We start from the raw sequence: 25,519 nt of genomic DNA, 5'->3' as shown, positions 1-25,519 counted from the left end.
ATCAATTCAAAAATGCTCTGTTTTGGCTCTGATGCAGCATGTGATCTGCAAAGTAACTAGTAACTAAATGTATCAGATCATTGTAGTGAAGTTAAAAGTAGGGGTCGACCGATATATTTTTTGCGGGGCCGTTATCGTTTATTAGTAATCAAGGAGACCGATAACCGATAATTGGAACCGATATACATTTACAGTAAAAATAAAAATCTTGGTCAAGTCTTGTCAAAGTTGAGACAGTTTACTCAAAGTAACTTTGAGGTACTTTACTTGAGTATTTCCAGTTTCTGCTACTTCATACTTCCTCTCCAATACATTTGTTTGATAACTTAAGCTACTAGTTACTTTGCAGATTAATTTAATGGAATTCATTCATTCAGTATACATATATAGTATAATTGTACAGTATCTGCCTTCAAAATGTAGTGGAGTGGAAGTATAAAGTAGCAGCACTCAAGTAAAGTACCACAAAATTGTACCTAAGTACAGTACTTGAGTAAATGTACTTATTCCGTCACTGAGTTTAACTTTGCTTGTAGTTTTGATACTTAAGTACATTTAACATCAGATACTGTAAGTACTGTCCCTGTGGGTGACTTTCACTTCTACCAAAGTAATATTTTAACACAATCTCTGTACTTTTACTCGAGTATTACTTGAATACTTCTTACAACACTGACTTTTATACCTCAAAATCTAAACCCACTGTTCTCCAACCTTCCCTGAGCTTGTATTGACCTTTGCTTGTCTTCATACACATGCATTTCACCCAGGGGTGGCAGATAGCTGTGAATCACACGTAATGCACTTGCTTCATCTTCACCAGGCTGACCTCATCCTTTAAAATGTCTCTCTCAGGCCTCATCAAGAGCACAAAGGAAGGAAAAACTGCTTTTTGACTTTTATTCTCTGTAAAAAAAGACAACTTGTCTTCACAGAGGGAGTCACACATCTCAGTTTCTTTTCTTAGTTTTATTGTTCACCCACTTGGATCCTGAACATGACACACATTCGCAACAATGGTGCAGTCCCAGCCCCCAGCCGCCCAAATAGGAGCGCCTAAAAATAAGGCGCATGCCGCAACTGTTGCGCAGCCTGCTGTCCGACCAATCCCTGCCCCATCCTCCCGTAAACCGACCCCGACTCCTGCTATCCTTATGGATTAGCAAATAGACTATGATCACAGAGGCTGAGTGACGCGGCCCGGGGTCCTTTATATACCCAAGTCTCTCCTCTCCCGACATTCAAGTTACACAGAGTTAACACTGCTGCTCCAGCTCACCTGCCACCAAACTCCATTTCTCAAAACGCGACGCTCTCCATTATAGAAAGGAACGACTTGTCGAGAGGGTGCCAATTAAAAAAAAAAAAAACAACAGCGGACGACCAGCTGCCTTGCACACTGTAAATCGGATCATTTAATCCATCACTGTCCTGACATAAGTGGTTTCTTCGCAAGTACGTCCGAGAAAAAGTTTGAACTTTCCTCCGCTTTGCCATCGACCTGCTAAAAGTTTCCCTGCGCTGCCGGGCAAGTGTCACCGAGGTATAAAAGTGGACGCGGAAAAAGCCATCATGATGAGCAACAACTACAGCGAAGACCAGCTGCCTCCGCAGTACTACCAGGCCACCGACTTTGGGGACGAGGAGGACGACGAGATGCCAGCCACGGAGAAGGACCTGGCCGAGGACGCGCCATGGAAGAAGATCCAGCAGAACACCTTCACCAGGTGGTGCAACGAGCACCTCAAGTGCGTCAACAAGACCGTCACCGACCTGCAGAGGGATTTCACTGATGGGCTCAAGCTGATTTCTCTCCTGGAGGTTTTGAGCCAGAAGAAAATGTACAGAAAGTACCACACTAGACCCAACTTCCGTCAGATGAAACTGGAAAATGTTTCTGTGGCTCTAGAGTTCCTGGACAGAGAGCATATCAAACTGGTCTCCATAGGTGAGTTACACTTTAATGGCTTCTTAGATGGAAACACAAGTGACCAGGCTATTATTAGGTAGGAAAATGTAATAAAACTGATAGCTGGCAGTGTGTGAGCAGACCTTTATAAGATGCAGTGCTGTCATGCAGCAGTCTGCCATATCTTCAGACACATCCACGTCCTGTAGCTGCTCTGTTGGTATGTTATCAGCCAGCGGTGAGACATGGGTTTCGCAGGCCTCTGCACTGAGCAGGGGGTCAACAGGTTATTGGAAAGTTACTACAGAGGTGCCACTGAGGTCACTGACGTGTGTGTCAAGGCCAAGACCTAGAACCTACTGCAGCAATGTGGTAAACTATGGTGGAAATTCACGAGGACCGTGCTAATGAGAATGAGACTCAATTTATACGATGTGGAAAGCAGTGTCACACACACACACACACACACACGCACACACACTCATCTCTGTCAGGTCAGGGGTCAGAACGGCTCACTGGGGCGCTTCGATGACAGCCAGAGCAGTCAGCAACTCCTGCTCGGAGGGGATTAACTCCGGTGGGACTCGGGGATCAGACCGCGGTGCAGATAGCTGAACGTACAATAAATTGTTGTGGACATTCAAGGAGAGACTCGACTCCACCAGAGAGAACAGAATGCCACCTCTTAGAAATATTTAAAGGTGCACTATGTAGTTTTGGGGAGGAAGAGAAAGATCATCATTGACTGTTTGTGTTATTACCTCTTTAATTCTGACTTTGAATTTCTTCTCCAAACCGACGCAGTGCCCCTTTAATAACTGAGGAGAAACTAGTAGCCGGAGACGAAAAGGTTACAGATTTTGTAAGATGATGAGTCATGGCTGAATTATACACCTGTAGACAACCCCACAATTCATACAGGGGGAAAGTTTTTAAAAATCTGACAGAGTATTTTTCTGTTTTGGTGACTAATAGGCCTGCCACACACTTGAGTGAAATTCCCGGCGTGGCTGAGGCTTTGGCCGGCCGACTGTGAAGGCCACAGCGCCGTCCACTTGGAGTTTGTTAGTTTGTGTGTGCTCAAATCACAGAGGAGGGCAGAGGTCACAATCACAGATATCACCTCATAGCCTGCAGAGTGTGTGTTCAGGAAAGTGTGGCCAGTACTTAATATGTTAAGTGTCCCAGCTAGGTCAGACTGTTTTGACAGAAATGGGGCGTGATAATAGAAGTCCTGGCATTTTACATCTCCCTCCATGCAGCTCTAGTAGGTCAGTGCTGCCCTCTTAAGATAATGTCTCAGTCTCATTCCGGTGACCCATAGACACTAAAGAAGTCACCACAGGCTTAGTTGCACATGTGTCACAGTGTGTAACTAGATACAATTTGATGGATGTCTCTGTGAGTACCCAGTTGCCCTTAAAGCCGGACACGGCAGGGATCATTGTGCCATGTCGTGCCACCTGCCTGTGCCAGTCAAATGGTGACACATCAAACTTGATAGCAGGAGCTGTTTATGAAACAATAAACACTCTCAATAAATAAAAGAGTCCCGTGATAAGCAACTGGCATCACAGTCCCTCCGTTATTAAAGTCTTACCGAATTAACCCGAGCGTATCACACGAGATCAGTCGATGAAACATTAAAGTCTAGCCCTCCTCGGAGGTTCGCCAGCTTAAACGGCTGAATATCTAAATGAGAGTGGGTTTAAAATGGCTTATTTGACAAACTTTTCCTCAGAGAACTTCTGGAAATGAGCCGCGTGCTCGCTGTCAGTGTAATCTAATCTCCACCTATTTGATTTATCGCACGCTGGCACTACAAGTTTTGGACGTAATTGAAATCCAAGTGGCATTTATGCAGAGACTTCCACATATCCTCAGCTGTCACTGTCTTCAGAGTACCATTGTGACTGGATGACAGATTGTCAGGGGTCCTCAGCCAGACAGCTGTCTGAGAGAAAGGGGCTCGGGGGAAGCAGTGAGGAGCATTAGATTCTTGTCTCCTCAGCAGTCAATCATCATTGTTTATATTTCTGCTCAGAATAGCCCGGTCAACTCTGCAGCACAGCAAGGAAACACTGTTATGATATAACTCACTTATTTTCCGATTAAATTTTTCATGCTTTTCCTTTGGGCTGCCGTGATCAGCGATAACAACACAGAATATAAACTGATTTACTTGTAGATTGCACAAATATCCCTGGAGGGGCTCATAATCAATTAACAATGTGCACACAGCTAGAAGATGGAGTTAACGAGCGCACCGCCAAATGCAGTCGGACACGCTGCATTATGTGAGCTTTTGTGAAAGTTATAAATCCTCATGAACACTGTTGTCTCCACTGTCCAACTACAGATAGCAAAGCCATTGTGGATGGGAATCTAAAGCTGATCCTGGGTCTTATCTGGACTCTCATCCTCCACTACTCTATCTCCATGCCCATGTGGGACGACGAGGATGACGAGGAGACCAAGAAGCTGACCCCCAAACAGCGCTTGCTGGGTTGGATACAGAACAAGGTGCCCCAGCTGCCCATCAACAACTTCAACCGTGACTGGCAGGATGGCAAAGCTCTGGGAGCTCTGGTCGACAACTGTGCACCCGGTAAGAAGTGTGTAACTGCGCTTACAGGCTGAGTAAGTGCTGAGTCAGATTACATGCAGTGCCTGTTACAAGGCTTGTTGTATGTCGAGGTTTTCCTTGGTTGCTATGGAGGTCGGGGTCAGGCATGTGTCTGAAACAGTATCGTCTACTCATGAGAATTTCTCTCCTTTGCTCCTCGTCTAGAAATGAGTGCTGTATATCTCTCACACATTCTGTAGCACACACACTCGAACACACACATCCAGATTCGGATTCAGACATCAGCTGGTGTAATGTGTCTCTGGGGGACCAGGTAGTGTCAGCGGGGTGGACAGGGGTTGCTGATGGCCTGAGGACGTCCCTGCCAGCTGTCCTACAGTGACTGAAGCCTTCACTCTCACTGTTCCGGGCCCTTAGGCCTCAAGCCCTGGCTTTAGTGTTTATAGCCTCGCTGCTACACAACACCCCCAAATTTGGGCACCATTCCTCCTCTTCTGTCAAGGGGGATGCTTGGCTGGGCATCAAAATACAGAGTGATCTGTCACAGGGAGGTGCCTAAGCCACAGATCCAAAGACCGCGAGGTCACAATTTGAGTCACTGCCAGTTTAGGTTTCTACTTTCCAACACTGAACAAAGTGAATTCTCTCCTCTCCTCACTGTGCTTAACAGAGCGAAAGGTGGAGGAGTAGCACGGGGAGACAGAACCGTGTTTAACTGTGTTTATATGAGCCATTGATCTGAGGAGACGCATCTTTCAAACACTGCTGCAATATTGACCATACAAGGTTCTGCTGTTTCATCAGCTAATACCAAACAGCAGGGTAACTGATGAAACTAGCTCTGTCCTGAGACACAGACGCTCTTTTAAATCAGATATAACTGTGCAAAAACAAGTTAAATGTCCAGAGCAGAAAGCTACAATATCTGTTTGTACATCCAGCGTGTTCTTATACAACTATAGCATCTGGTATTGCAGTGGTGTTGCGTTATGAACTACATGGCTATACATGGCTTCACTCCAGAGCTGACATCACTTTAAAGAGCACTAAAGTCCCCTTAGAAACATGAAGGAAGGCCCATCCTGACAGCGTTGCACTCCTTCCTTGCAGATGCATGTAAACTCAGCCCTGGTAATGCTGTGCTCCCGTGTCTACATTAATTGGATGATAGCATTCTACGCTCTGCCTGCACAGGCCTTTTGAGTGAGTGGCCCACTCCATCGCCAGGACTAATCCAATTTAGGCATTAGTAGCATGGTGGAGGGAGGCTAGCTTTAGCAACAGTGAAAGTGCCAGAGCGTCTCGAGGTTGTTTCTTATGAGCGATCGAGAGGCACCTTCACTGAATTCACAGGGTAAGGTCAAGCGATGTTGTTGTTGGAGGCCGTTAGACAGATAGTAGCGACTGCCCAAGTGACCTTATTATAGCAACAGCAGTGGAAGTCAGTGTTTGCCAGTGCAGAATTGTCTAATCATCCTGTTTGTATTCTGTCAGGTTTGTGTCCAGATTGGGCAGAGTGGGACCCAAACAAGCCTGTGCAGAATGCCAGAGAAGCCATGCAGCAGGCTGACGACTGGTTGGGCGTGCCACAGGTAAGATGCACGATAGATGTCAGTCACAAAGTGCTTTTTTAGTTTGCTGTAACTCAGCCTGGTGAGTTGGGCTGATATTGTGTTTCTTCTGTTTTCTTTCGAGTTTATACTCAGTGGATAGACACTCAGTAAGCACCAATTATTTCCCGAGCAGTTTAAAGAAAGTACCAAGACGCATTTGCAAACGCAAACATGCACATGCACCTGTGAGGCAACACTGATTTGAAAAAAGGCGGTCCTGTGCATGATATCGAGCCTAGTGTTTTTCCAGAGCGATCGAGCTGGAGGGTTTGATGAAATATTTATTACCCAGCTCACTTCTAATATTTCCATTTACTGTATTGTTGCTCCCAGTAAGTGAGTTTGTAGGAGTTTTATTTAGTAGATTCGCGATTTTGTGGAGGTGTGAGATTCCTTAACACCTTCCGAGCCAGCCGCCGAAGCAGAGGTGTAAATATATGCCTGCGCTCATCAGAATAACAATGTGAACGGAGCAAGAGTGCAATATTTCCAGTCCCGTTTCTGAGACTCTGAGTCTCTGTATTGTAATTTGCACTATGCAAGTTGTTTACTTGTTTGTCGAAGACACAGGGTTAGCTACTCTCCATGAGGCTTACTGTAGCATTGGTGAGATGGCCATGGGGTGTATGTCATGGCTCCGCAGGCCTGGGGGGCTGGATTCCAGTGTGGTGGTGTTAAGGAGATGTGGGAGAGGTCTGGCTTGGGATAAATCCCCCTGGCTGGCTTATTGAGGGCAACAATCCTTAACCCTGCTGTCCTGGGGTTAAATATAACCAGCGCGGAGCATGGCTTTGTGCCACTGTGTGATAGACAGGCAAACAAGTGCTGGAAGGGAGAGAGGAGTCAGAGGTGGGGGGGATAAACAAGTTTAATCCTTGCTAAATCCCATTGCACTATGCTTAATAAGGGAAAATTGTATTAAGAGTCAATCATAGCCTCCTTACTACAATAATACCGTCAATTTGCACATAAATAAGGTGGTGTTATGGTCATAGCTGTTGCAGGAGGTTGCATAAAAACTGAACTATAATTTATTGACACATATAAATAATTAACCTCTGTTGCACATGTTTTTTGTGCTTTAGGTGATTGCCCCAGAAGAGATTGTGGACCCAGATGTGGATGAGCACTCAGTCATGACCTACCTGTCTCAGTTCCCCAAAGCAAAACTGAAGCCTGGAGCTCCTCTCAAGCCCAAACAGCTTTTCCCGGAAAAGGCCAAAGCCTACGGACCTGGTGGGTAGCCCAGCTGTGGCTGCGAACACCTGCGCAGTTAACAACAGTTCATGTGAACAGTGTGAATATGTAATGAATGCTGTTCCTCTTCTCAGTCCTGAATACGAACACAAGAAGCTTACTCTTAGGAAACTTTTTAATTCTCTTTTTTCACTTTGCTGCCTTATGCATTGCCCCAATACACACAGAAGGTATCACCACATACTTTCTGTCTTTACAGGTATCGAGCCTCATGGCAACAAGGTGCTGCAGCCAGCTGTGTTCACAGTGGAAACCCTGGAAGCTGGCAGTGGTGAGGTTCTGGTCTACGTGGAGGATCCCGAGGGACACAAGGAGGAGGCAAGTTATCTCAGCATACAGCCGGCTGAGCAGTTCACATAATTCTGCAAAAGTTTCAAAGTTTTGCGAAATGTAGCATCTAATCCTTAATCTTACTTTGTCTTCTTCTTCTCCAGGCTAAAGTTAAACCCATCAAGAACAAAAACGGAACCTACACTGTCACATATGTTCCTAAAGTTGAGGGTGTTCACAAGGTAAGATCAAGTGGCGTCCAGACAAACAGCACTCAGAACAACATGGAAGAAGGTGTCTTAATTCTGTCTTCTTTTTAGGTCAAAGTGCTGTTCGCTGGTCAGGACATTGACAAGAGCCCCTACACAGTGAATGTAGCCAAGGATATGGGTGACCCCAGCAAAGTGCACGCAAGGGGCCCGGGTTTGGACCCCACAGGCAATGTCTCTAACAAGCCCACCTACTTTGACATCTACACAGCTGGTTAGTATGGAGAATTCAACCACTTTACATACTGACATGTAGGAATGTTATCTGATGAAAGGCCTGAAGGGTTTTAAATCAAAGTCAAAAGAATCACCGACTACAGCTTCTACTTTGACCTGTGACTACTGATTATTTTCCTGCCGCACTCAGGTGCAGGTAATGGCGACGTCAGCGTGGTCATCGTTGATCCTCAGGGCAAAAAGGACACAGTGGAGCTCATCCTGGAGAACAAGGGCGACAGTGTTTTCCGATGCACTTATCGTCCCATGCTGGAGGGGCCTCACACCATCCACGTACTGTTTGCAGGCCAGGAGATCCCCAAGAGCCCTTTCGTTGTCAACATCGCAGAAGGTGAGCCATCTGTCTGTGTTGTAAATTACGGTCAAACAAATCTGATTTCTTAGTTGCTGTTCGTGTCAGGGTGATCTATCCATCACAATCTGCAGTCATCTTTATTTTCCCTGGGAACAACCACCCACTGTAGACCATAACCCTTCCTATCTGTCATTTCTAGCTCCATCCGTTGCTCCTCCTGTGGGAGCTCCACTGCAGATAGTCCCTCAGTCAGTGTGCACCCCTCCTGGAGCCAAGGGTGGGAGGGGGGCACCCCCCCCAAAACCTGGCCGCCCAAGTTAGTATGGCCTGCGGGGAGGAGCCTGTGCACATTGCTCAGCCAGATCCCCCCAAAACTTTCCCTATGCCACGGCCTGCAGATGCCCCTCTGTGCTTTCTCTAAGATTAGAGTGCCGCGGCTCGATGCCGTGCTTGGTCGCCTGCGCCATCGTCTTGCATTGTGCAGCTTGATGTTTTCGTTATGTTCAAAGAGGGATGAGATGCAGTGTTGTACAAATAGTTTACAGATTGTCCCAGTTTGCATTTCTGTCCACTTTGTTCTTCTCTGTTAAATATCTTTGCTTGTGCTGTTGACGTGTTTGTTTTTATCACATCTAAATTTGCATCAGCCGGCATTCAGTTTTAAGCCTGGAGTCAACATTTCACAGTGACTGAAATGTTGTCAGATGCTCCCTCGATGCTCCCGAATGTGTCAATATCCTATTCAACACTTTCCACTTTGTGCTGCAAAAAGCACTATTCATTCCCATTTACAGGTTCTGTCAGTTAACCTTTGAAAAAAAATCCCTTGTGAATCGGATATGATAATGTCTCTGCTACTAACACTGCTGTCAACTGCTGGCTACTCTCAGTTGCCTTTTGCTTTGCTAAATATTTCCCTTTCACACTTGTTCTTATTCCTTTCAGCCATGAACCCAAATGCCTGCAGAGCTACAGGCAGAGGCCTTCAGCCTAAAGGCGTGAGAGTAAAGGAGGTTGCAGACTTCAAAGTTTTCACTAAGGGAGCTGGCAGTGGAGAACTGAACGTCTCAGTCAAAGGACCAAGTGAGTCAGACTGCTCTCTCTTCTCTGCATCACTCCTCCCTCCCCCTAGAACATTTATAGAGTCATTTTCTTTGTTTGGGTTTTGTGTCTGAGGGGTTTTGTTCCCATAGGTATATATAAAGCATATGATAAACAAAAATACATAAAATGTCTCTACCAGTGGATAAGAATCTGTATTAACTGCATTATTCATCCTCAGCTGGAGCAGAGGAGCAAGTGAAAGTGCGAGATGCAGGCAACGGTGTGTATGAATGTGAATATTACCCCCTCAAGCCTGGCAAATACACGGTCAGCATCACCTGGGGAGGCCAGCCCATCCCACGCAGGTAGGGTCCGACTGCTGCCTCTAGCTATTCATTAACAATGCACATTCACATTTACTCTTGGGTAATATTGTGTATTTGTTTTATTGTGTTCTGCAGCCCATTCGAAGTGCAGGTGGGTGAGGAGATAGGTTTTCAGAAGGTGAGGGCCTGGGGTCCTGGTCTGAAGACCGGCATGGTGGGAAAATCTGCTGACTTTGTGGTAGAGGCCATCGGCACCGACGTTGGAACTCTGGGTGAGCCGAGTGCAAGTGATTTGAGCTCGTACAGAAGAAAAGTGGGACTTTTTAAAAAGTACTCTAACTGTGAAATCTGAATGTTTTCTTTATCTTGATGTTCAGGCTTCTCCATCGAAGGCCCATCACAGGCTAAAATTGAGTGTGATGATAAGGGTGATGGCTCCTGTGATGTGCGCTACTGGCCCACTGAGCCCGGTGACTACGCTGTCCATGTCATTTGTGACGACGAGGACATCAAGGACAGCCCCTTCATGGCTCATATCCTTCCTGCGGCCAATGACATTTTCCCTGAGAAGGTAATTCTCACTCACTGAATAACATACCGTATGCATAGAGCTGTTTCGATCATATTCTGAACAACAATACAATGTTGCAGGTGAAAGCCTTTGGTCCAGGCCTGAAGCCAACAGGCGTCATTGTGAACAAACAAACTGAATTCACCATTGATGCTCGCATGGCAGGGAAGGGTCACCTCAAGATCTACGCGCAGGTATGAAGAGTTTGTGAAACCTTCATTGTTTATTCATAAGAACATGTTATTTATATTGCATGTGGCTCCACAGAGCAGTGCTGACATGCTTTTGTATCCGCTCAGGACGCTGAAGGCTGCGCCATCAACATCAAGATCACTGACAAGGGAGACGGCACATTCCTGTGTGTGTACACTCCTGTCAAGCCCATTAAACACACCATCATCATCACCTGGGGGGAGGTCAACGTTCCCAACAGCCCCTTCAGGGTGAGACATGTGAAGATACACTTACACACACCCACACAACTGCCGCACTTTAAATTCAGTCAATTTAATATAATGATACTCCGCTGGATATAGTCAAAGTGAGAGGACTGCAGCCGTTGTAGTTCTCGAAACACTTGCGTCTGCCTCAAGTACACTGTGAATTCATTAGGTGCTGGTTGGAGAGGGTTCTCATCCAGACAAAGTCAAGGTCTATGGGCCAGGAGTGGAGAAGACGGGGCTCAAGGCTAACGAGCCGACGTACTTCACTGTGGACTGCAGTGAGGCCGGTCAAGGTGAGCGTGTACGAGGAGATGGTGTGGGTGGTTACAAAAACACTTCTGAGTTTAGTCGTTGCTTAATTAAATACATGAAAAATATAAAGCAAAGAATGAGCAGAATAAGCAAGTCTGGGCACTTTAGCTGACAAAGCTAAGTTATTTGAAATGTATGAAAAGCACTTAAAATAAAGCTCTAGGCAGTGGAGAGGCTGCTTCTATTTATTCAGATCGTCTACTTGTGAATGACCTTAGTGAACTGTGCTCATTGCTATGCGCCATTAGGGGACATCAGCATTGGAATCAAGTGTGCCCCAGGGGTGGTTGGCCCTGCCGAGGCAGACATCGACTTTGACATCATCAAGAATGACAATGACACCTTTACTGTCAAGTACACTCCCCCCGGTCCCGGCCGATATACCATCATGGTGCTGTTTGCAGACCAGGTTAGAATACAAGGACTGATGAGTTTTGAAGACTGATTTTTGGAGTTGTATTCAGTCTTTAGTGATTTCTCATGATTATTTTATGATTGCCTTTATCAGGAAATACCCGTCAGTCCATTCAAAATCAAAGTGGACCCTTCCCATGATGCTGGCAAGGTGAGAGCAGAGGGCCCCGGACTCAACAAGACAGGTGAGATCCACCGACTAATCAGAATTATTATAAATACCAGGCACACTTAATTGGTAGTTATTTCCATTTGCATCCACTACGATACAATATTTGATCAGACTCGGCTTGGTAGCACTGACGAAACACGCTTGTGTTTCAGGAGTGGAGGTGGGCACTCCAACCCACTTCACCATCTACACAAAGGGAGCTGGCAAGGCCAAGCCTGAGGTGCATTTCGCAGCATCAGGCCCAGGAGAGGCGGTTCGTGACTTTGAGATCATCGATAACCACGATTACTCCTACACTGTCAAATACACGGCACTTCAACAGGTACAGTAGGCCTCTGTTTGAGCCATTTAACTTCAGAAGAGGTTGCAGAGATTATTCACAGCTAATCAATATCCATTGTTCCTCTTGTGTCTTCTCAGGGTAACATGGCAATTACAGTCTCTCATGGAGGAGATCCCATTCCCAAAAGCCCCTTCCACATCACCGTTGCACCTGCTCTGGATATTGGAAAGGTGAAAGTGGAGGGATTAGACAACAGTAAGTTACAAACACTAAATACTACACTCTTGCATTCACCATGTAAAAATAGTTAATTGCAGTGGTTTAAGTTTCTCCTGTTAATCTTTTTCGCAGAAGTGGAGGTCGGAAAGGATCAGGAGTTCACAGTCAACACAAAAGGCGCTGGTGGACAGGGCAATGTAGGTGTGAAGATGACCTCGCCCTCTGGCCGACCAATCCCATGCAAGCTGGAATCAGACAAAGCCAAAGGCACGCACGGTGTGAAGTACATTCCCCCAGAGGAGGGGCAGTACAAGGTTGATGTCAGCTATGATGGCAACCCGGTGATGGGAAGCCCCTTTGGGGTTGAAGCCGTGATGCCTGCTGATCCTTCAAAGGTAAAAGTTCATAAAAGCTGCATGTAGTTGTTCACTTTGTCTGCACTTGAGACTCATGAAACATGACACACACATACACAATTTGGAATACCACAACTGACTCAACTGTTGCATCACAGGTCCGAGCCTTTGGTCCCGGCCTGCAGGGAGGCATTGTGGGTAAACCTGCTCCATTCACTATCGACACAAAGGGAGCTGGGGCAGGTGGGCTGGGCCTGACTGTGGAGGGTCCCTGTGAGGCGAAGATTGAGTGCCAGGACAATGGTGACGGCACATGCTCAGTGTACTACCTGCCCACTGAGCCTGGGGAGTATGCCATCAACATCTTGTTTGCCGAGCAGCACATCCCTGGCTCTCCCTTCAAGGCTCCGGTGCGCGCAGCATTGGACCCAAGCAAGGTGACGGCCAGTGGGCCGGGTCTGGAGAGAGCCAAGGCGGGTGAACCGGCGACCTTCACTGTGGACTGCACCCGGGCAGGCGACGCTGAGCTGACCATTGAGATTGTGTCGGAGACCGGGGCTAAAGCCGAGGTGCACATCCAGAAAACTGCAGAGGGGACCTTCTCTGTTACATACATCCCACCTTTCCATGGCGCCCACACCATCACGATCAAGTATGGCGGCCATATGATTCCTCAGTTTCCCAAGGTCCTGCAGGTGGAGCCGTCTGTGGACACCAGCGGGGTGCATGTCTATGGGCCAGGAGTGGAGCCCAGAGGTAAGACCGAGATCCTCAGCTTAAAATGAGTCAGCACTTGAAGTAGGTTGTACCTGTGATATGTCCCACTTAGGGTACTAGGGATTAGGGTTAGGGTACTACTACTGGGTACTACCAGGGGAGTGTTGGTGTTTACACTGCTACCACAGGAGCTTAAGGCTGCTGGGAGAAAGAGGTTTTCAGGCCTCGGGCTAGCTGGTTAGCATGCTTACTTGAGATATCTTGAGATATCTCTACAACGTAACGTCAACACTGTTGCTTCTTCACATTCTGTTTATAATTTTAGCTCATTTTTGAATGTTTTGAACTAAAATTCTCACATATTGCACCTTTAAAGACAAAATAATTGACAGATTCACCTATAATGAAGTACGCTCTGCTTTAACTTGTTTATAAAGCTCTCATTAGACCTTAGTCTTAACATGAGCCTGCTCAGTCTTGTTTCTCTTTGGCAACAAATCACCTGAAGGGGCTTCTCTGTTTCTAGGGGTCCTCAGAGAAGTCACAACCCACTTCATTGTTGATGCCCGCGCCCTCAACAAGGTTGGAGGAAATCGTGTGAAGGCTCACATTATCAACCCCTCTGGCACAAACACAGACACCTACATCACTGACAAAGGAGACGGCACCTACAGAGTGGAATACACAGCTTTCGAGGATGGTAGGAAAAAAAATATTAAATTATTTCATTGAACAGTGGTAATTCACACAGTTACAGATTGAGAAAGGCATCGAACATCATTGATGGAAGTGCATTAACAAACCTAACCTGCTGCAGATAGATAGAGGCTGCCCGAAAGAGCGAATACAGACAGACAGAGAAATCATTAGCAGGCGCTCGATCTGGGCACCATTTGGGAATAAAGCTAGAGAGTGGGAAAAGAAAGAACGAGAGCGATAGAGCGAGAGGGGTATAAATACAGAATGATGCAGTGGAGCAATGATGTGAGGGGCAGAGAGCAGGGAGGCAGACGGGCTCTGTTTTATAAATAGTGTGCTCTGGAACAGAAGCTCTTAACCAGGCAGGTATGTGTGCTGAAGGCTGCCTGCACACAGCTATACAGCAAGGGAATGACAGGGGATATTAATAGAGACCTATAACACAAAGCAAAGAGATCACAGCACACTTCTCCACCACCAGACATGCTCTAATATCATAGCAGTGCGGCTGGGAATCTGGCATATAGGCCTACTGAGAGGGCTCTGTCAGAAAAATGTTGTAACAGAATAATGAATAGGGAACAGATGTAATGCCTTGTACGTTCACCAGAGCGTCTGCGCTCTAGTTGCCGTCTTTTATAAATAAACAGATGTTTATCTCTCTAAAAGGGAATTTGTCTGGCCCATAATTAAAAGCAAGTGGCAATAACAGAAAATATTTGCTCGCTTTGAGAACGCTCAGGCAGAGAGGTGTGACATCAGAACTGATGTATCTGTTCGTGTGCAGGAATGCATCTGATCGAGGTGCTGTTTGACGACGCGCCTGTGCCAAAGAGCCCCTTCAGAGTGTCTGTGGTGGAGGGATGTGATCCGACCCGGGTCCGTGCCTTTGGACCAGGTCTGGAGGGAGGAATTACCAACAAGCCCAACTGCTTCACTGTGGAGACCAGGTACCGTTGGATCACTTTTAACAGGGATATTTGAGGGAATTTAACTAAAAAAAAGTGCAATAAAAATAAATAAAAGCGTTGATTTCTCTCTCAGGGGTGCTGGTACAGGAGGTCTGGGTCTGACCATCGAGGGAGCCTCCGAAGCAAAAATATCCTGCAAGGACAACAAAGACGGCAGCTGCAGCGTGGAGTACATCCCCTTCACTCCAGGAGACTACGATGTCAACATTAACTACGGAGGTCACCCGATCCCCGGCAGTCCTTTCCGTGTGCCAGTGAAGGACCCTGTGGACGCCAGCAAGGTGAAGTGCTCAGGTCCAGGTTTGGGCGCTGGAGTGCGAGCTCATGTTCCTCAGACGTTCACAGTAGACTCTACAAAGGCTGGACAGGCCCCGCTGGACGTCAAACTGTATGGACCATCAGGTGAGAACATGCTGTTTAAAAGTACTTGAAGTATAGTATAGTTATTCACTTGCTGCAAAATGAATGTTCTGTATAGCTGCTTTAGCTATGAAAACCTATAAACCTCGCCTACTCCAAGCTGAAAATCTATGAGCAAGTTGGTGTCATATAATGATTTCCATACTGTCTTATCTCCAGGTACTGTGGAGCCAGTTGGTGTGAAGAACAACGGAGATGGCACCCACACAGTTCACTACACTCCAGCCCAGGATGGCCCTTACACTGTCGATGTCAAATATGCAGATCAGGAAGTCCCACACAGGTACAGAAAAATCCCACCAGGCCAGGCAGTATGTGCAGATATGTCTTAATTAAAGTTCTGCTCTGTCTGGCTGGATTATAAAAAGAAAAAGTGTAGTTCAGCGGATTTCCTATTCCCATCTCTGTCCTTTGTCGGACTGGGTGTAGTAATTACACTTGACATTTCTCTCCTTCTTCCACAGTCCATTCAAGGTAATGTCTCAGCCTGGGCATGACGCCAGCAAGGTTCGTGCAAGTGGCCCCGGTCTCGACACAAAAGGTGTGTCTGCCAGCCTGCCTGTTGAGTTCACCATTGATGCCCGTGATGCTGGAGAGGGACTGCTCACTGTGCAGATTCTGGTGGGTTCAGCTTCTTTTTGCACAGTCATTTCTGCACCATGAGCCAACACCTAAAATAACTCCACATTGTGTATTGACAGGACCCAGAGGGAAAGCCAAAGAATGCAACAATCCAAGACAACAGGGACGGCACCTACACTGTCTCCTATGTGCCCGACTCTACAGGCCCCTACACCATCACTATTAAATATGGAGGAGATGAGATCCCTTACTCCCCATACCGCATCCAGTCCCTTCCCACAGGAGACGCCAGCAAGTGTCGCCTCACGGGTGAGAAAAACATCATTGTTCTGATGAATAAAAAATGTAGTCTAGTTGTAGAATTTACATATTTTTATTTAAACCCTGCATTTTTCCTTTCCAGTGTCTATCGGAGGACATGGAGTGTGTGAGTAACCAAGGCTTTGCGCTACATTTCTAGACAATCTTACAATCCTTTCATTCATGCAGCACTTCATCCTCATTCCCTCTCTGCCCTTGACAGCAAGCCTCCAGAAGCTGCAGACCTCCGAGGATACAGTTATCACAGTGGATGCCAAGGCTGCTGGGAAAGGCAAGGTGACCTGCAAGGTGCAGACCCCGCAGGGGATGGAGCTGGACATGGATGTGGTGGAGAATCATGATGGGACCTTTGACATTTACTACACAGCCCCTGAACCTGGGAAATATGTTATTACTATCCGCTTTGGGGGACAGAACATCCCTAAAAGCCCCTTTCATGTCATGGTGAGTAAAGGAGTGTTTAAACAGCAGCTAGGTGCACTCTTGTTCTGACATCTATTTCTTTGAAACTATTTCTCTTCTCTTCTCTCCCTCGGCATCGACAGGCCTCAAATGAGCCAGTTGTTCCCCGCGATACCGTGGACCCTCTCTTCCGTCCTGTTAACTTCCTCGTCCCCTTCACGCCGCAGCAAGGAGAAATCACAGGTGTGACAAACGACCACTCAAACAGAAAGAACTCACACACGCCCACAAAACATCTCTTTAAGGTCACTGACATTTAACCAACACGCTGTCATTTCTAGGTGAGGTGCGGATGCCTTCAGGCAAGACTGCCCGCCCACATATCACTGACAATAAGGACGGCACCATCACAATCAAGTACCAGCCCACAGAGAGAGGCCTGCACGAGATGGACATCAAATATGAGGGCAACCACATTCCAGGTCAGAAACACGACAAGTTCTTTAAAATGAACCTGGATTTATTTATGTATTGCAAGGAACTTTTAACAGTTTATGAAACAGTCTCAGTTTAATACTGATGCCTTTACATTACCTACATAAGCAAACGAAAACCATCAGGAAGAAGATTGGCTGTTTTCTATATAGTTATTATAGTAATTCTTAATGCCTGTCGCCGGGTTGGAGTCATACATACATAAGTCATACTTTTTTTTTTAAATGACGGAGCGCTGACGATGAATTCAGGGATCTCACAGCCGGGAACATAAAGAAGCTTTGTAGTTTGGAAAGAAACAATATTAAACTTGTGTTTACCAGAGGAGGCGGTGGTGCCAATACCAATTTTGGTATTTTTTTTGGGCCGCCAGATCAACAAAAAACTTTTACTTGTAGCTGCTTTTTTTCATATTATTTCTGTAACAAAATACGAGAGATTTCTCACTCCAGGACACTTTACACAGTTTTGAGTCTCATTTCGTTGCTGCCAATGATTATATCCTCTACAGGAAGCCCTCTGCAGTTCTTTGTGGATGCTGTGAACAGTGGAGTGGTGACTGCCTATGGTCCAGGTCTGAGTTACGGCATGGTCAACAAGGCTGCCACTTTCACTGTGGTCACCAAGAATGCAGGAGAAGGTACCATACTTTACCTTTTCAGTGACAGTTGACCCTTAGAAGCTCCACACTGCAGAAAAGTAAGAATCTGATTGTTTTTTTCCTCCCTCTCAGGTGGGCTATCACTGGCAGTGGAAGGTCCCTCTAAGGCCGAAATTACCTGTAAAGACAACAAAGACGGCACCTGCACTGTGTCCTACATGCCCACAGCTCCTGGAGACTACAACATCATCGTCAAGTTTGACAACAAGCACATTCCCGGCAGTCCCTTTACTGCTAAGATCACTGGTGAGGAAATAAATCACTGCTCCCACAGACAGACTTATTTTACTGTTGATTTTTATTTATTTATAGTGGGTGTGTATAACATAAATCATGACAAACATCTAAACCACCTTTTTTTATGTCAAGGGGATGACTCCATAACCAGGACATCGCAGCTGAATGTCGGCACGGCGGCTGACGTGTCCCTGAAGATTGCAGAGACTGATCTGAGCTCCCTGACTGCCAGTATCAGAGCGCCATCAGGCAACGAGGAGCCCTGCCTGCTCAAGAAACTGCCCAACAGACACCTCGGTGAGATATCCACCTGTCAGTGAAATAACGTGGAGTGCAGAACATAGATAAGACATGGTTGGATACGCCTAATGCATTTTTAATTTGATTTTCTGGCTTTTTGTCTTCGTTCCTTCTTTTATGTGCACAGGTATCTCTTTCACCCCTAAGGAGGTTGGCGAGCACGAAGTGAGTGTGAGGAAGAATGGCATGCATGTGTCCAACAGTCCTTTCAAAATCATGGTCGGCCAGTCGGAGATCGGCGAGGCCAGCAGAGTGAAGGCTTTCGGTAAAGGCCTGGTGGAGGCACACACTTTTGAAATGGCTGAATTCTTTGTGGATACAAGGAATGCAGGTAAGCTTTAAGAGACGTTGTGTTTCACCTTCAAGGCGAGGACAGTGTGACAAAATACACAGACAACAAATACTTTTTTGACTTCTTTCTATTTCTCTTCCTCATTTAGGTTACGGTGGTCTAGCATTGTCAATTGAGGGTCCGAGCAAAGTGGATATCAACTGTGAAGACATGGAGGACGGGACGTGCAGAGTTACTTACTGTCCAACAGAACCTGGAAGTTACACTGTTAATATCAAGTTTGCTGAGAAGCACATCCCAGGTTCGACTCTTTTACTTAAAAAATACAAAAACACCTTAAATTACAAGAAATATCTATTTCTTGTTGACTGTATATGTGTTTGTGCCCTCCAGGAAGTCCTTTCACAGTGAAAGTGACCGGAGAAGGAAGGATCAGGGAGAGTATTACTAGAAAGAGACAGGCCTCTTCTCTTGCCTCAGTGGGCAGCACTTGTGGCCTTAACCTCAAAATCCCAGGTGAGTACAGAAGCCAGCCAGAAGCGCTTAGAGGGCAGCGGTCAACCAGCTTAAAATAAATGAACCCGCCGTGCACTCACATTTGTATTCTCGCTGCTTTATCCTCACTCTAGGAAACTGGTTCCAGATGGTTTCAGCTCAGGAGAGACTGACCCGCACGTTCACCCGCAGCAGCCACACCTACACGCGCACAGAGCGCACGGAAATCAGCAAAACCCGAGGTGGGGAGACCAAGAGGGAGGTGCGAGTGGAGGAGAGCACCCAGGTGGGCGGAGGAGGAAGCCCCTTCAGGGATGTTTTTGGAGACTTTCTGGGCAGAGAGAGCCTCAGCAGCTTCGCCGGCATCACGGCCAGACCTGAGGGTGAGAGTCGAAATTTAGACTAAGATTTTGAAATGTTAAAGTTGTACATCATGTGCAAATGCCTTGGTTGGTATCTAAACACATCCTCTGTGCTGCTCTGCCTCCTCCAGTTGAGAGTGGCCCCCAGGCCATGACGGCTCAGGTGACCAGCCCCAGTGGGAAAACAGTGGATGCTGACATTGTGGATGGAGGGAGCAGCACCTACAGCGTGCGCTTCATCCCCCAGGAAATGGGACCCCACACTGTCAATGTTAAGTACAGCGGCCAGCACGTCCCTGGCAGCCCCTTCCAGTTTACTGTGGGGCCCATGGGGGAGGGAGGAGCGCACAAGGTCCGCGCTGGAGGACCTGGCCTGGAGAGAGGCGTGGCTGGAGCACCCTGTAAGTTCGCTCTGTGGATGTGGAAAGAATTGTGTTTTCCTGCAATTTTAAATGTTTCATGAGCCTTAATATGAACCTCCTCCTTCACCCTCTGTAGCTGAATTTAGTATCTGGACCAGAGAGGCAGGTGCTGGCGGTCTGTCCATCGCTGTAGAAGGCCCCAGCAAGGCTGAAATCTCCTTTGAGGACAGGAAGGACGGTTCCTGCGGCGTCTCCTACATAGTGAAAGAACCAGGTAAACCTTGTGCAGAATTCTCCTCATTTGAATTGTTTTTAGTCTTTGAGCTTCGAAACTTTTAAAATAATTCTTCCAAATGTCCTCCAGTTCATTTGATGGTGAAGGTAAAAAAACCTGTCTGCTTCCCCAGGTGACTATGAGGTGTCAATCAAGTTCAACAATGAGCACATCCCTGACAGCCCATTCATCGTTCCAATTGCTACACTGTCAGACGAGGCCCGCAGGCTCACTGTCACAAGCCTTCAGGTAAGATCGCACTCGCGCACACACGGCGAGTTGTCGAAATCCACATTAATTTGTCGCACAAAATCACAAGCAGAGTCATAAGATATCTGGATAACAGATTGTATGTAGCATAATGTTTGAGTTGTAGATATTTCTGTCTAATAGCACTTTGCCCTTGAAGTGTAATTGAATGCCAGTGTTGGAGAATTATCCATGACTATAATACTGTGATGCTGGCCAGTGATGAAGGGCTGGATTAACTGTCCCTTGCTAATATGGGGCAACACAAGCTGTGCTATGTGTGGGCAGTCGGCTCGTCTGTGTGATTGTGTTTCCGTCTGAGAGGAAGAAAGCACAAACAGAGAACAGAGCGAGCGGGAGATAAAGACTCTATTGAAGATAACCTGTGACAGCTCACAATATTGGTCTCCTCACTTCACACATGCTTGTTATATTTGCTTTCACAGTTTCCATTACAACTGCCACCCAACAATGCTAAAGACATGTATTTTTAGTTAACTCAAATGCCACTTCAGAGTGCTTTTCCAGCACAAGAATCCAGGTGAAGTGCAATATCAGACCAACGTTTAAAATGTCACGCTACCTCTTCTGTCTGCGAGGACTGCTCGTCCGCCTGTGGGGTAAAAAACACTAAACGCCTCGCTGTAAACTCTGACCTTTTCTGCCTCTCATACACAACCGCTCAATCTATTCTTGTTCAGGAATGAGTCACACACTTTCTGTCCCTCGAGGTGCGGCCACACACACACACACACACACACGTATTCTGATTATATTCTTCTTTCTTTTGTAGGAGAAAGACTTGAAGGTAAACCAAGAGGCGTCCTTCATGGTGCAGCGAAACGGGGCTCGAGGTGTGGTTGACGCCAAAGTTCACACCCCCTCCGGCTCCTCTGAGGAATGCTATGTCACTGAGCTTGACAGCGGTACGCACCAGCCTGACTTTGTAGTACAAAGTAGACGTCATTCAGTTCTGTAAGCATTATTTATGGGAAACAGATCAGTAACATCTCCACTCGTGTTGTTTTCAGACAAGAATGCAATCCGCTTCATTCCACGGGAAAATGGAGTTCACTCCATAGATGTCAAGTTCAATGGATGCCACATTCCTGGAAGCCCCTTCAACGTGCGAGTGGGAGACCCAGGGCTGGTTGGAGACCCCGGCATGGTGACAGCACATGGCCCTGGACTGCAGGGAGGAACTACAGGTATATATCACCACCACAGCTACAAATATATATACCACATTTTCTGATAAGTGAGCATGTTTTTTTAAAATAAAATGTCTGCATTGTTCTCTGTCTTCCAGGCGTATCCTCAGAGTTCGTGATCAACACCTGTAACGCGGGCTCCGCCACGCTATCGGTCAACATCGATGGGCCATCCAAGGTCAAGATGGACTGTCGGGAGTGTCCAGAGGGCTACAAGATCACCTACACACCCATGGCGCCTGGCAACTATCTCATCACCATTAAATACGGAGGGCCGCAGCACATTGTGGGCAGCCCGTTCAAAGCTAAAATCACAGGTCTGCTTGACAGTCATCCTCCCATCTGATCTGTGGTTTTCAGATGACAAATGTCTCAGTTATGAAGCAAATGTTCCTCTGAAAAAGTCAGGGAAATGTTATGTCATGTTCCCTCATGCTGTTAAGTGTACATCTTATATAAAAAGCTGTCTTTCTCAAGCACTACACTTATATATGCCAGTCACCAGTCAGTGCATACAAACTCATTTGTTATCCATTTAACATAAAGATACTTTGAGTCCTGGGAGTTCCCTTTATTTGATAGTGGTATGTAATATTTTCCTATTTGAGCTCAGGCACTACTCCACTAAGTTGCCCTGTTTTTTTGTAGATGTAAACTCTCCCCACGAGCAGCAGCATGTTTGCTTCGTCAATACTGAGTGTATTATATAATGTCTGGACTGAGCCGTGTTAACGTTAGATAACCTCTCTCTCTTTTTCGCTCTGCTCCTGCCCTCCCCGACAGGCGCCCGGCTGTCAGGGGGACACAGCCTCCACGAGACCTCCTCGGTCTTGGTCGAAACAGTTACCAAGACCTCCAAAGTCGGCGGCGCCTACAGCTCCTCCTCTTCCACCACCTCGACGAAACTGACGTCTGACGCCAGCAAGGTGGTTTGTCGTGGAACGGGGCTGTCCAAGGCTTTGGTCGGACAGAAAAACAACTTCACAGTTGACTGTAGCAAAGCAGGTGAGATGACCACGAGCATAAAGACACAGACAGACCTTCTATTCATGCAGTAAAAACATAAATCAAACACACGCAGCTTCTGCAGACACTACAGACTAAAGCAATATTGATTTTTTTGGCCACTTGTGGGCAGAGGAACAAGCTGTAAACACAACACTCATATGTTATCACCCCATAAAGTTGTTGGTGGTGAATGTGTTAGCAAACAATGGCGAGTTTACACATTCGGTAAACATTGAAGAGAATTAGCATTCATTCGGAGTCCAGTCTCCACCAACTCCTGAGGGAAATATCTGGCTCTTTAGCAGCTCAATGCTTCCCTATGTTCCTTGATAACTTGGGTGTGTTTGGAGTTTGGTGCTGTGCAGGTAGCACACATTTTAACTGAGCTTTTTAAACTGAAAACAGCTGGCTGATTTAGCTGAAAACGTGTTTAATGAGTGAGGATACAAAAATCGGTTGTATACGCTACTGCTTTAAAGGGGCTCCAGGCAGCAATTTGTAGCAATTTACATGTATTTGTCACTTTTTTAATTGACGATATTTGAGCCTGTGGACGCTGGACTGTGAAGTCCTGTAACATAAACAAACAGCTGACCACGATCATTAATCATCTCTTACTGCTCTGTCCAGGTACCAACATGCTGATGGTGGGCGTGCACGGACCCCATGCTCCCTGCGAGGAGGTGTATGTCAAGCACATGGGCCAAAAGCTCTACAACGTCACCTATGCCGTCAAAGACAAGGGCAGCTACACCATCATCGTCAAATGGGGCGACGACAACATCCCCGGGAGCCCCTACAAAGTGGCTGCACCTTAAAATAAACTGCACCGATGCCCCCGCCCCCCTCTCCTCCATCCACCCAACACCACACTCCCCAGTGCTTCCTTTCCTCTGCTCTTCGCCCTTCAGCGGATTACAATATACTCAACATGCACTAAAACCTGCGAGGACATTTGCTTACAGTTTTCTTGAAGACATCTATCGTGCCAAAGTTTTGTATTAACTCCAGAAATTGCATCCGCATCCAGAATGATGTCAAGGCAACAGTGTGGTTTTTATGAGTCCCATGAAATTTCCTCTCTCTGTTCTGTCGTGTTGTAAACGAATGGTGTAATACATGAATGTTAAGAGATGTCGGAGTATTCAGCAGTATTTAAGTGTGATGCAATATGGTTTTGTATGGTTTAAGAATGAGAAATTGACTTTTTTTTGTTATATTAACCTATTTTTGGTAAGTCTTTGCAGACCTAATAAAGATTTAATGGCTAACTTTCCAGACAAAAGTGATTGAATTTATTTGATTTCTTGCAGCGCTGCCCGACCGTTTGCTAATTCAGCAGGAGGCATTTCTTACTTCTTAGATTTTAATAGTTTCATCATGCAGCTATTTTCAGACCACTGCTGGTTCTTCTGTCTGAGCAGCTGTCAGGATATTTTCTCTTGATCACAGATGCTCACAGCTGGTCGTGTCTCATCTCGTGCTACTATCTTAGATAGTTAGATTTCATGGCTTTTAATATTTTTCTTCACATCTGGGGTTCTTGAGATAGTAAATCTCCTTTAGCCCTTTATTTATCTTCGGCATCATCGCTGATTTGTATTGCATTGATGAAGCAGTCCAAGATATTCTCCCAGTCCTCTCATTTGCATCCTGTTCTTGTCCAGATGCAATCACAAGATGGCAGCATAGTCAAGCTCTCCTCTATATCTACGTCTCAACCAAATATACCAGAACAAAATCTCCATTGTTCCCAGTGAAGATTAACTACACCATCCCTTACACGAGGGAGCCCGCAGAGCGGAGAAACCAGAGGCATCAGCTTCCATTGTGTGTGTAATTAATCCTGTTGGATCAGAGATGGAACACAAGTGGTTTCTGTTGTGGCATCCTCACTGGTGGGGAGGGGGGCAGACCCTGCTGAGGCACAAATCAACCAGAAAGACGGGAGGCTCTGCCTTTTCCATGTGTGTGTTCCCATGCATATGTGTGTGTAACCACTTGTGTCTCCTCCATGGCCCGTGTGTGCCTTCTGTGTCCTCTGCGTGGTCTGCAGGACTCGGTCCCACAGTGAGTCAACCACCCAACCTCCACACGCTGACACACACCAGCAGCACCAGTACCATTCTTCACAGAGAGGAGCCTATAATTAGGTGCTAATTTTCTCTGGTTCCACTGTGACATGATGCTGGGGGCCATGGCGAGGCAAGACAGAGGGAGCGGGTGCATTTGATGAACAGTGGCGAGAGCTCGACTCCGGACCATCTGGACAAGTGGCTGGCGCTGCCCGCTGTTGCCCGTGCTGACGTTGGGACCAGGGCAGGGCCCACCCACGTCAGTCTGTCGTCCCCCACGTCCTGCTCCTCCGGACCGGGACCCAGGCGTCTGTCCACCACAACATGTTTATCTGGAGCGGCTGCCAAGTGAATCACAGCCGTGCGGAAGATACAGCTCCTCTTGCCATGCAGACAGCAGCGATCAAGCAAGCAGAGGGAGAGGGGAAGGGGGGGGGGGGGGGAGGAGAGGGCAAAGCGAGTGTGGGAGGAAGAGAGAGAGAAGGATGGATTAGAGGAAGAGAATGGGATTAAAAGAATCCAGATGGAAGAAAGGGAGACAGACAGGCGCACAGACACACACAAAATCACAGAAACAAACAAGCAAAAGTGCATATGAGACAACGTGAAAACACACACTGCACATGAATCAATCGCTGCTCCAAATTCATTTACAACATGCTAATGTGGTGTACGGCTTAACCTTCAAAGCAATCATAAACGTTGGACTTAGTGAAACGGGTGATGACTTATTAATTCTGTTCTAAGGGGGGATCAATGGAGGAGGAAGAGGAGGAGGAGGGGGGGTTCTGTCTCTTTTTAACATCTCT

General features: G+C 46.7%; 1 protein-coding gene across 6 annotated transcripts; it reads left to right on the top strand.

Annotated features, from left to right (window-relative positions):
* Positions 1-1,572: 1,572 nt before the first annotated feature.
* Positions 1,573-23,914, top strand: LOC141001604 (filamin-C-like). Of its 6 annotated transcripts, none has more exons than XM_073472733.1 (47): positions 1,573-1,948; positions 4,269-4,517; positions 5,991-6,088; positions 7,195-7,345; positions 7,566-7,684; positions 7,801-7,878; positions 7,957-8,119; positions 8,273-8,473; positions 8,637-8,753; positions 9,383-9,520; positions 9,720-9,846; positions 9,943-10,079; positions 10,185-10,378; positions 10,459-10,572; positions 10,678-10,821; positions 10,991-11,114; positions 11,382-11,542; positions 11,642-11,732; positions 11,872-12,041; positions 12,140-12,257; positions 12,354-12,616; positions 12,736-13,333; positions 13,821-13,994; positions 14,781-14,943; positions 15,038-15,366; positions 15,544-15,667; positions 15,849-16,005; positions 16,086-16,275; positions 16,370-16,393; positions 16,490-16,731; positions 16,833-16,932; positions 17,031-17,171; positions 17,696-17,824; positions 17,918-18,091; positions 18,215-18,379; positions 18,510-18,713; positions 18,823-18,975; positions 19,068-19,190; positions 19,304-19,552; positions 19,663-19,932; positions 20,030-20,167; positions 20,301-20,416; positions 21,210-21,342; positions 21,448-21,624; positions 21,726-21,944; positions 22,411-22,632; positions 23,266-23,914. In XM_073472733.1, the coding sequence occupies exons 1-47, from the start codon at positions 1,573-1,575 to the stop codon at positions 23,451-23,453; spliced, it is 8,235 nt and encodes a 2,744-aa protein (XP_073328834.1). In that variant the 3' UTR covers positions 23,454-23,914. The 6 variants fall into 6 exon arrangements, with proteins under 6 accessions (XP_073328834.1, XP_073328833.1, XP_073328835.1 ...); XM_073472732.1 differs by having other exon boundaries at positions 16,490-16,778; positions 16,832-16,932; positions 19,304-19,558; XM_073472734.1 differs by having other exon boundaries at positions 8,273-8,488; positions 16,370-16,387; positions 16,481-16,731.
* The last annotated feature ends 1,605 nt before the right edge of the window (positions 23,915-25,519 follow it).

This window comes from Pagrus major, chromosome 8 (genome assembly GCF_040436345.1).
Source record: "Pagrus major chromosome 8, Pma_NU_1.0".
Taxonomy (NCBI): Eukaryota; Metazoa; Chordata; class Actinopteri; order Spariformes; family Sparidae; genus Pagrus; species Pagrus major.
Note: the sequence above shows the minus strand (reverse complement) of the source record. Positions and strands in the feature narration are given on the sequence as shown.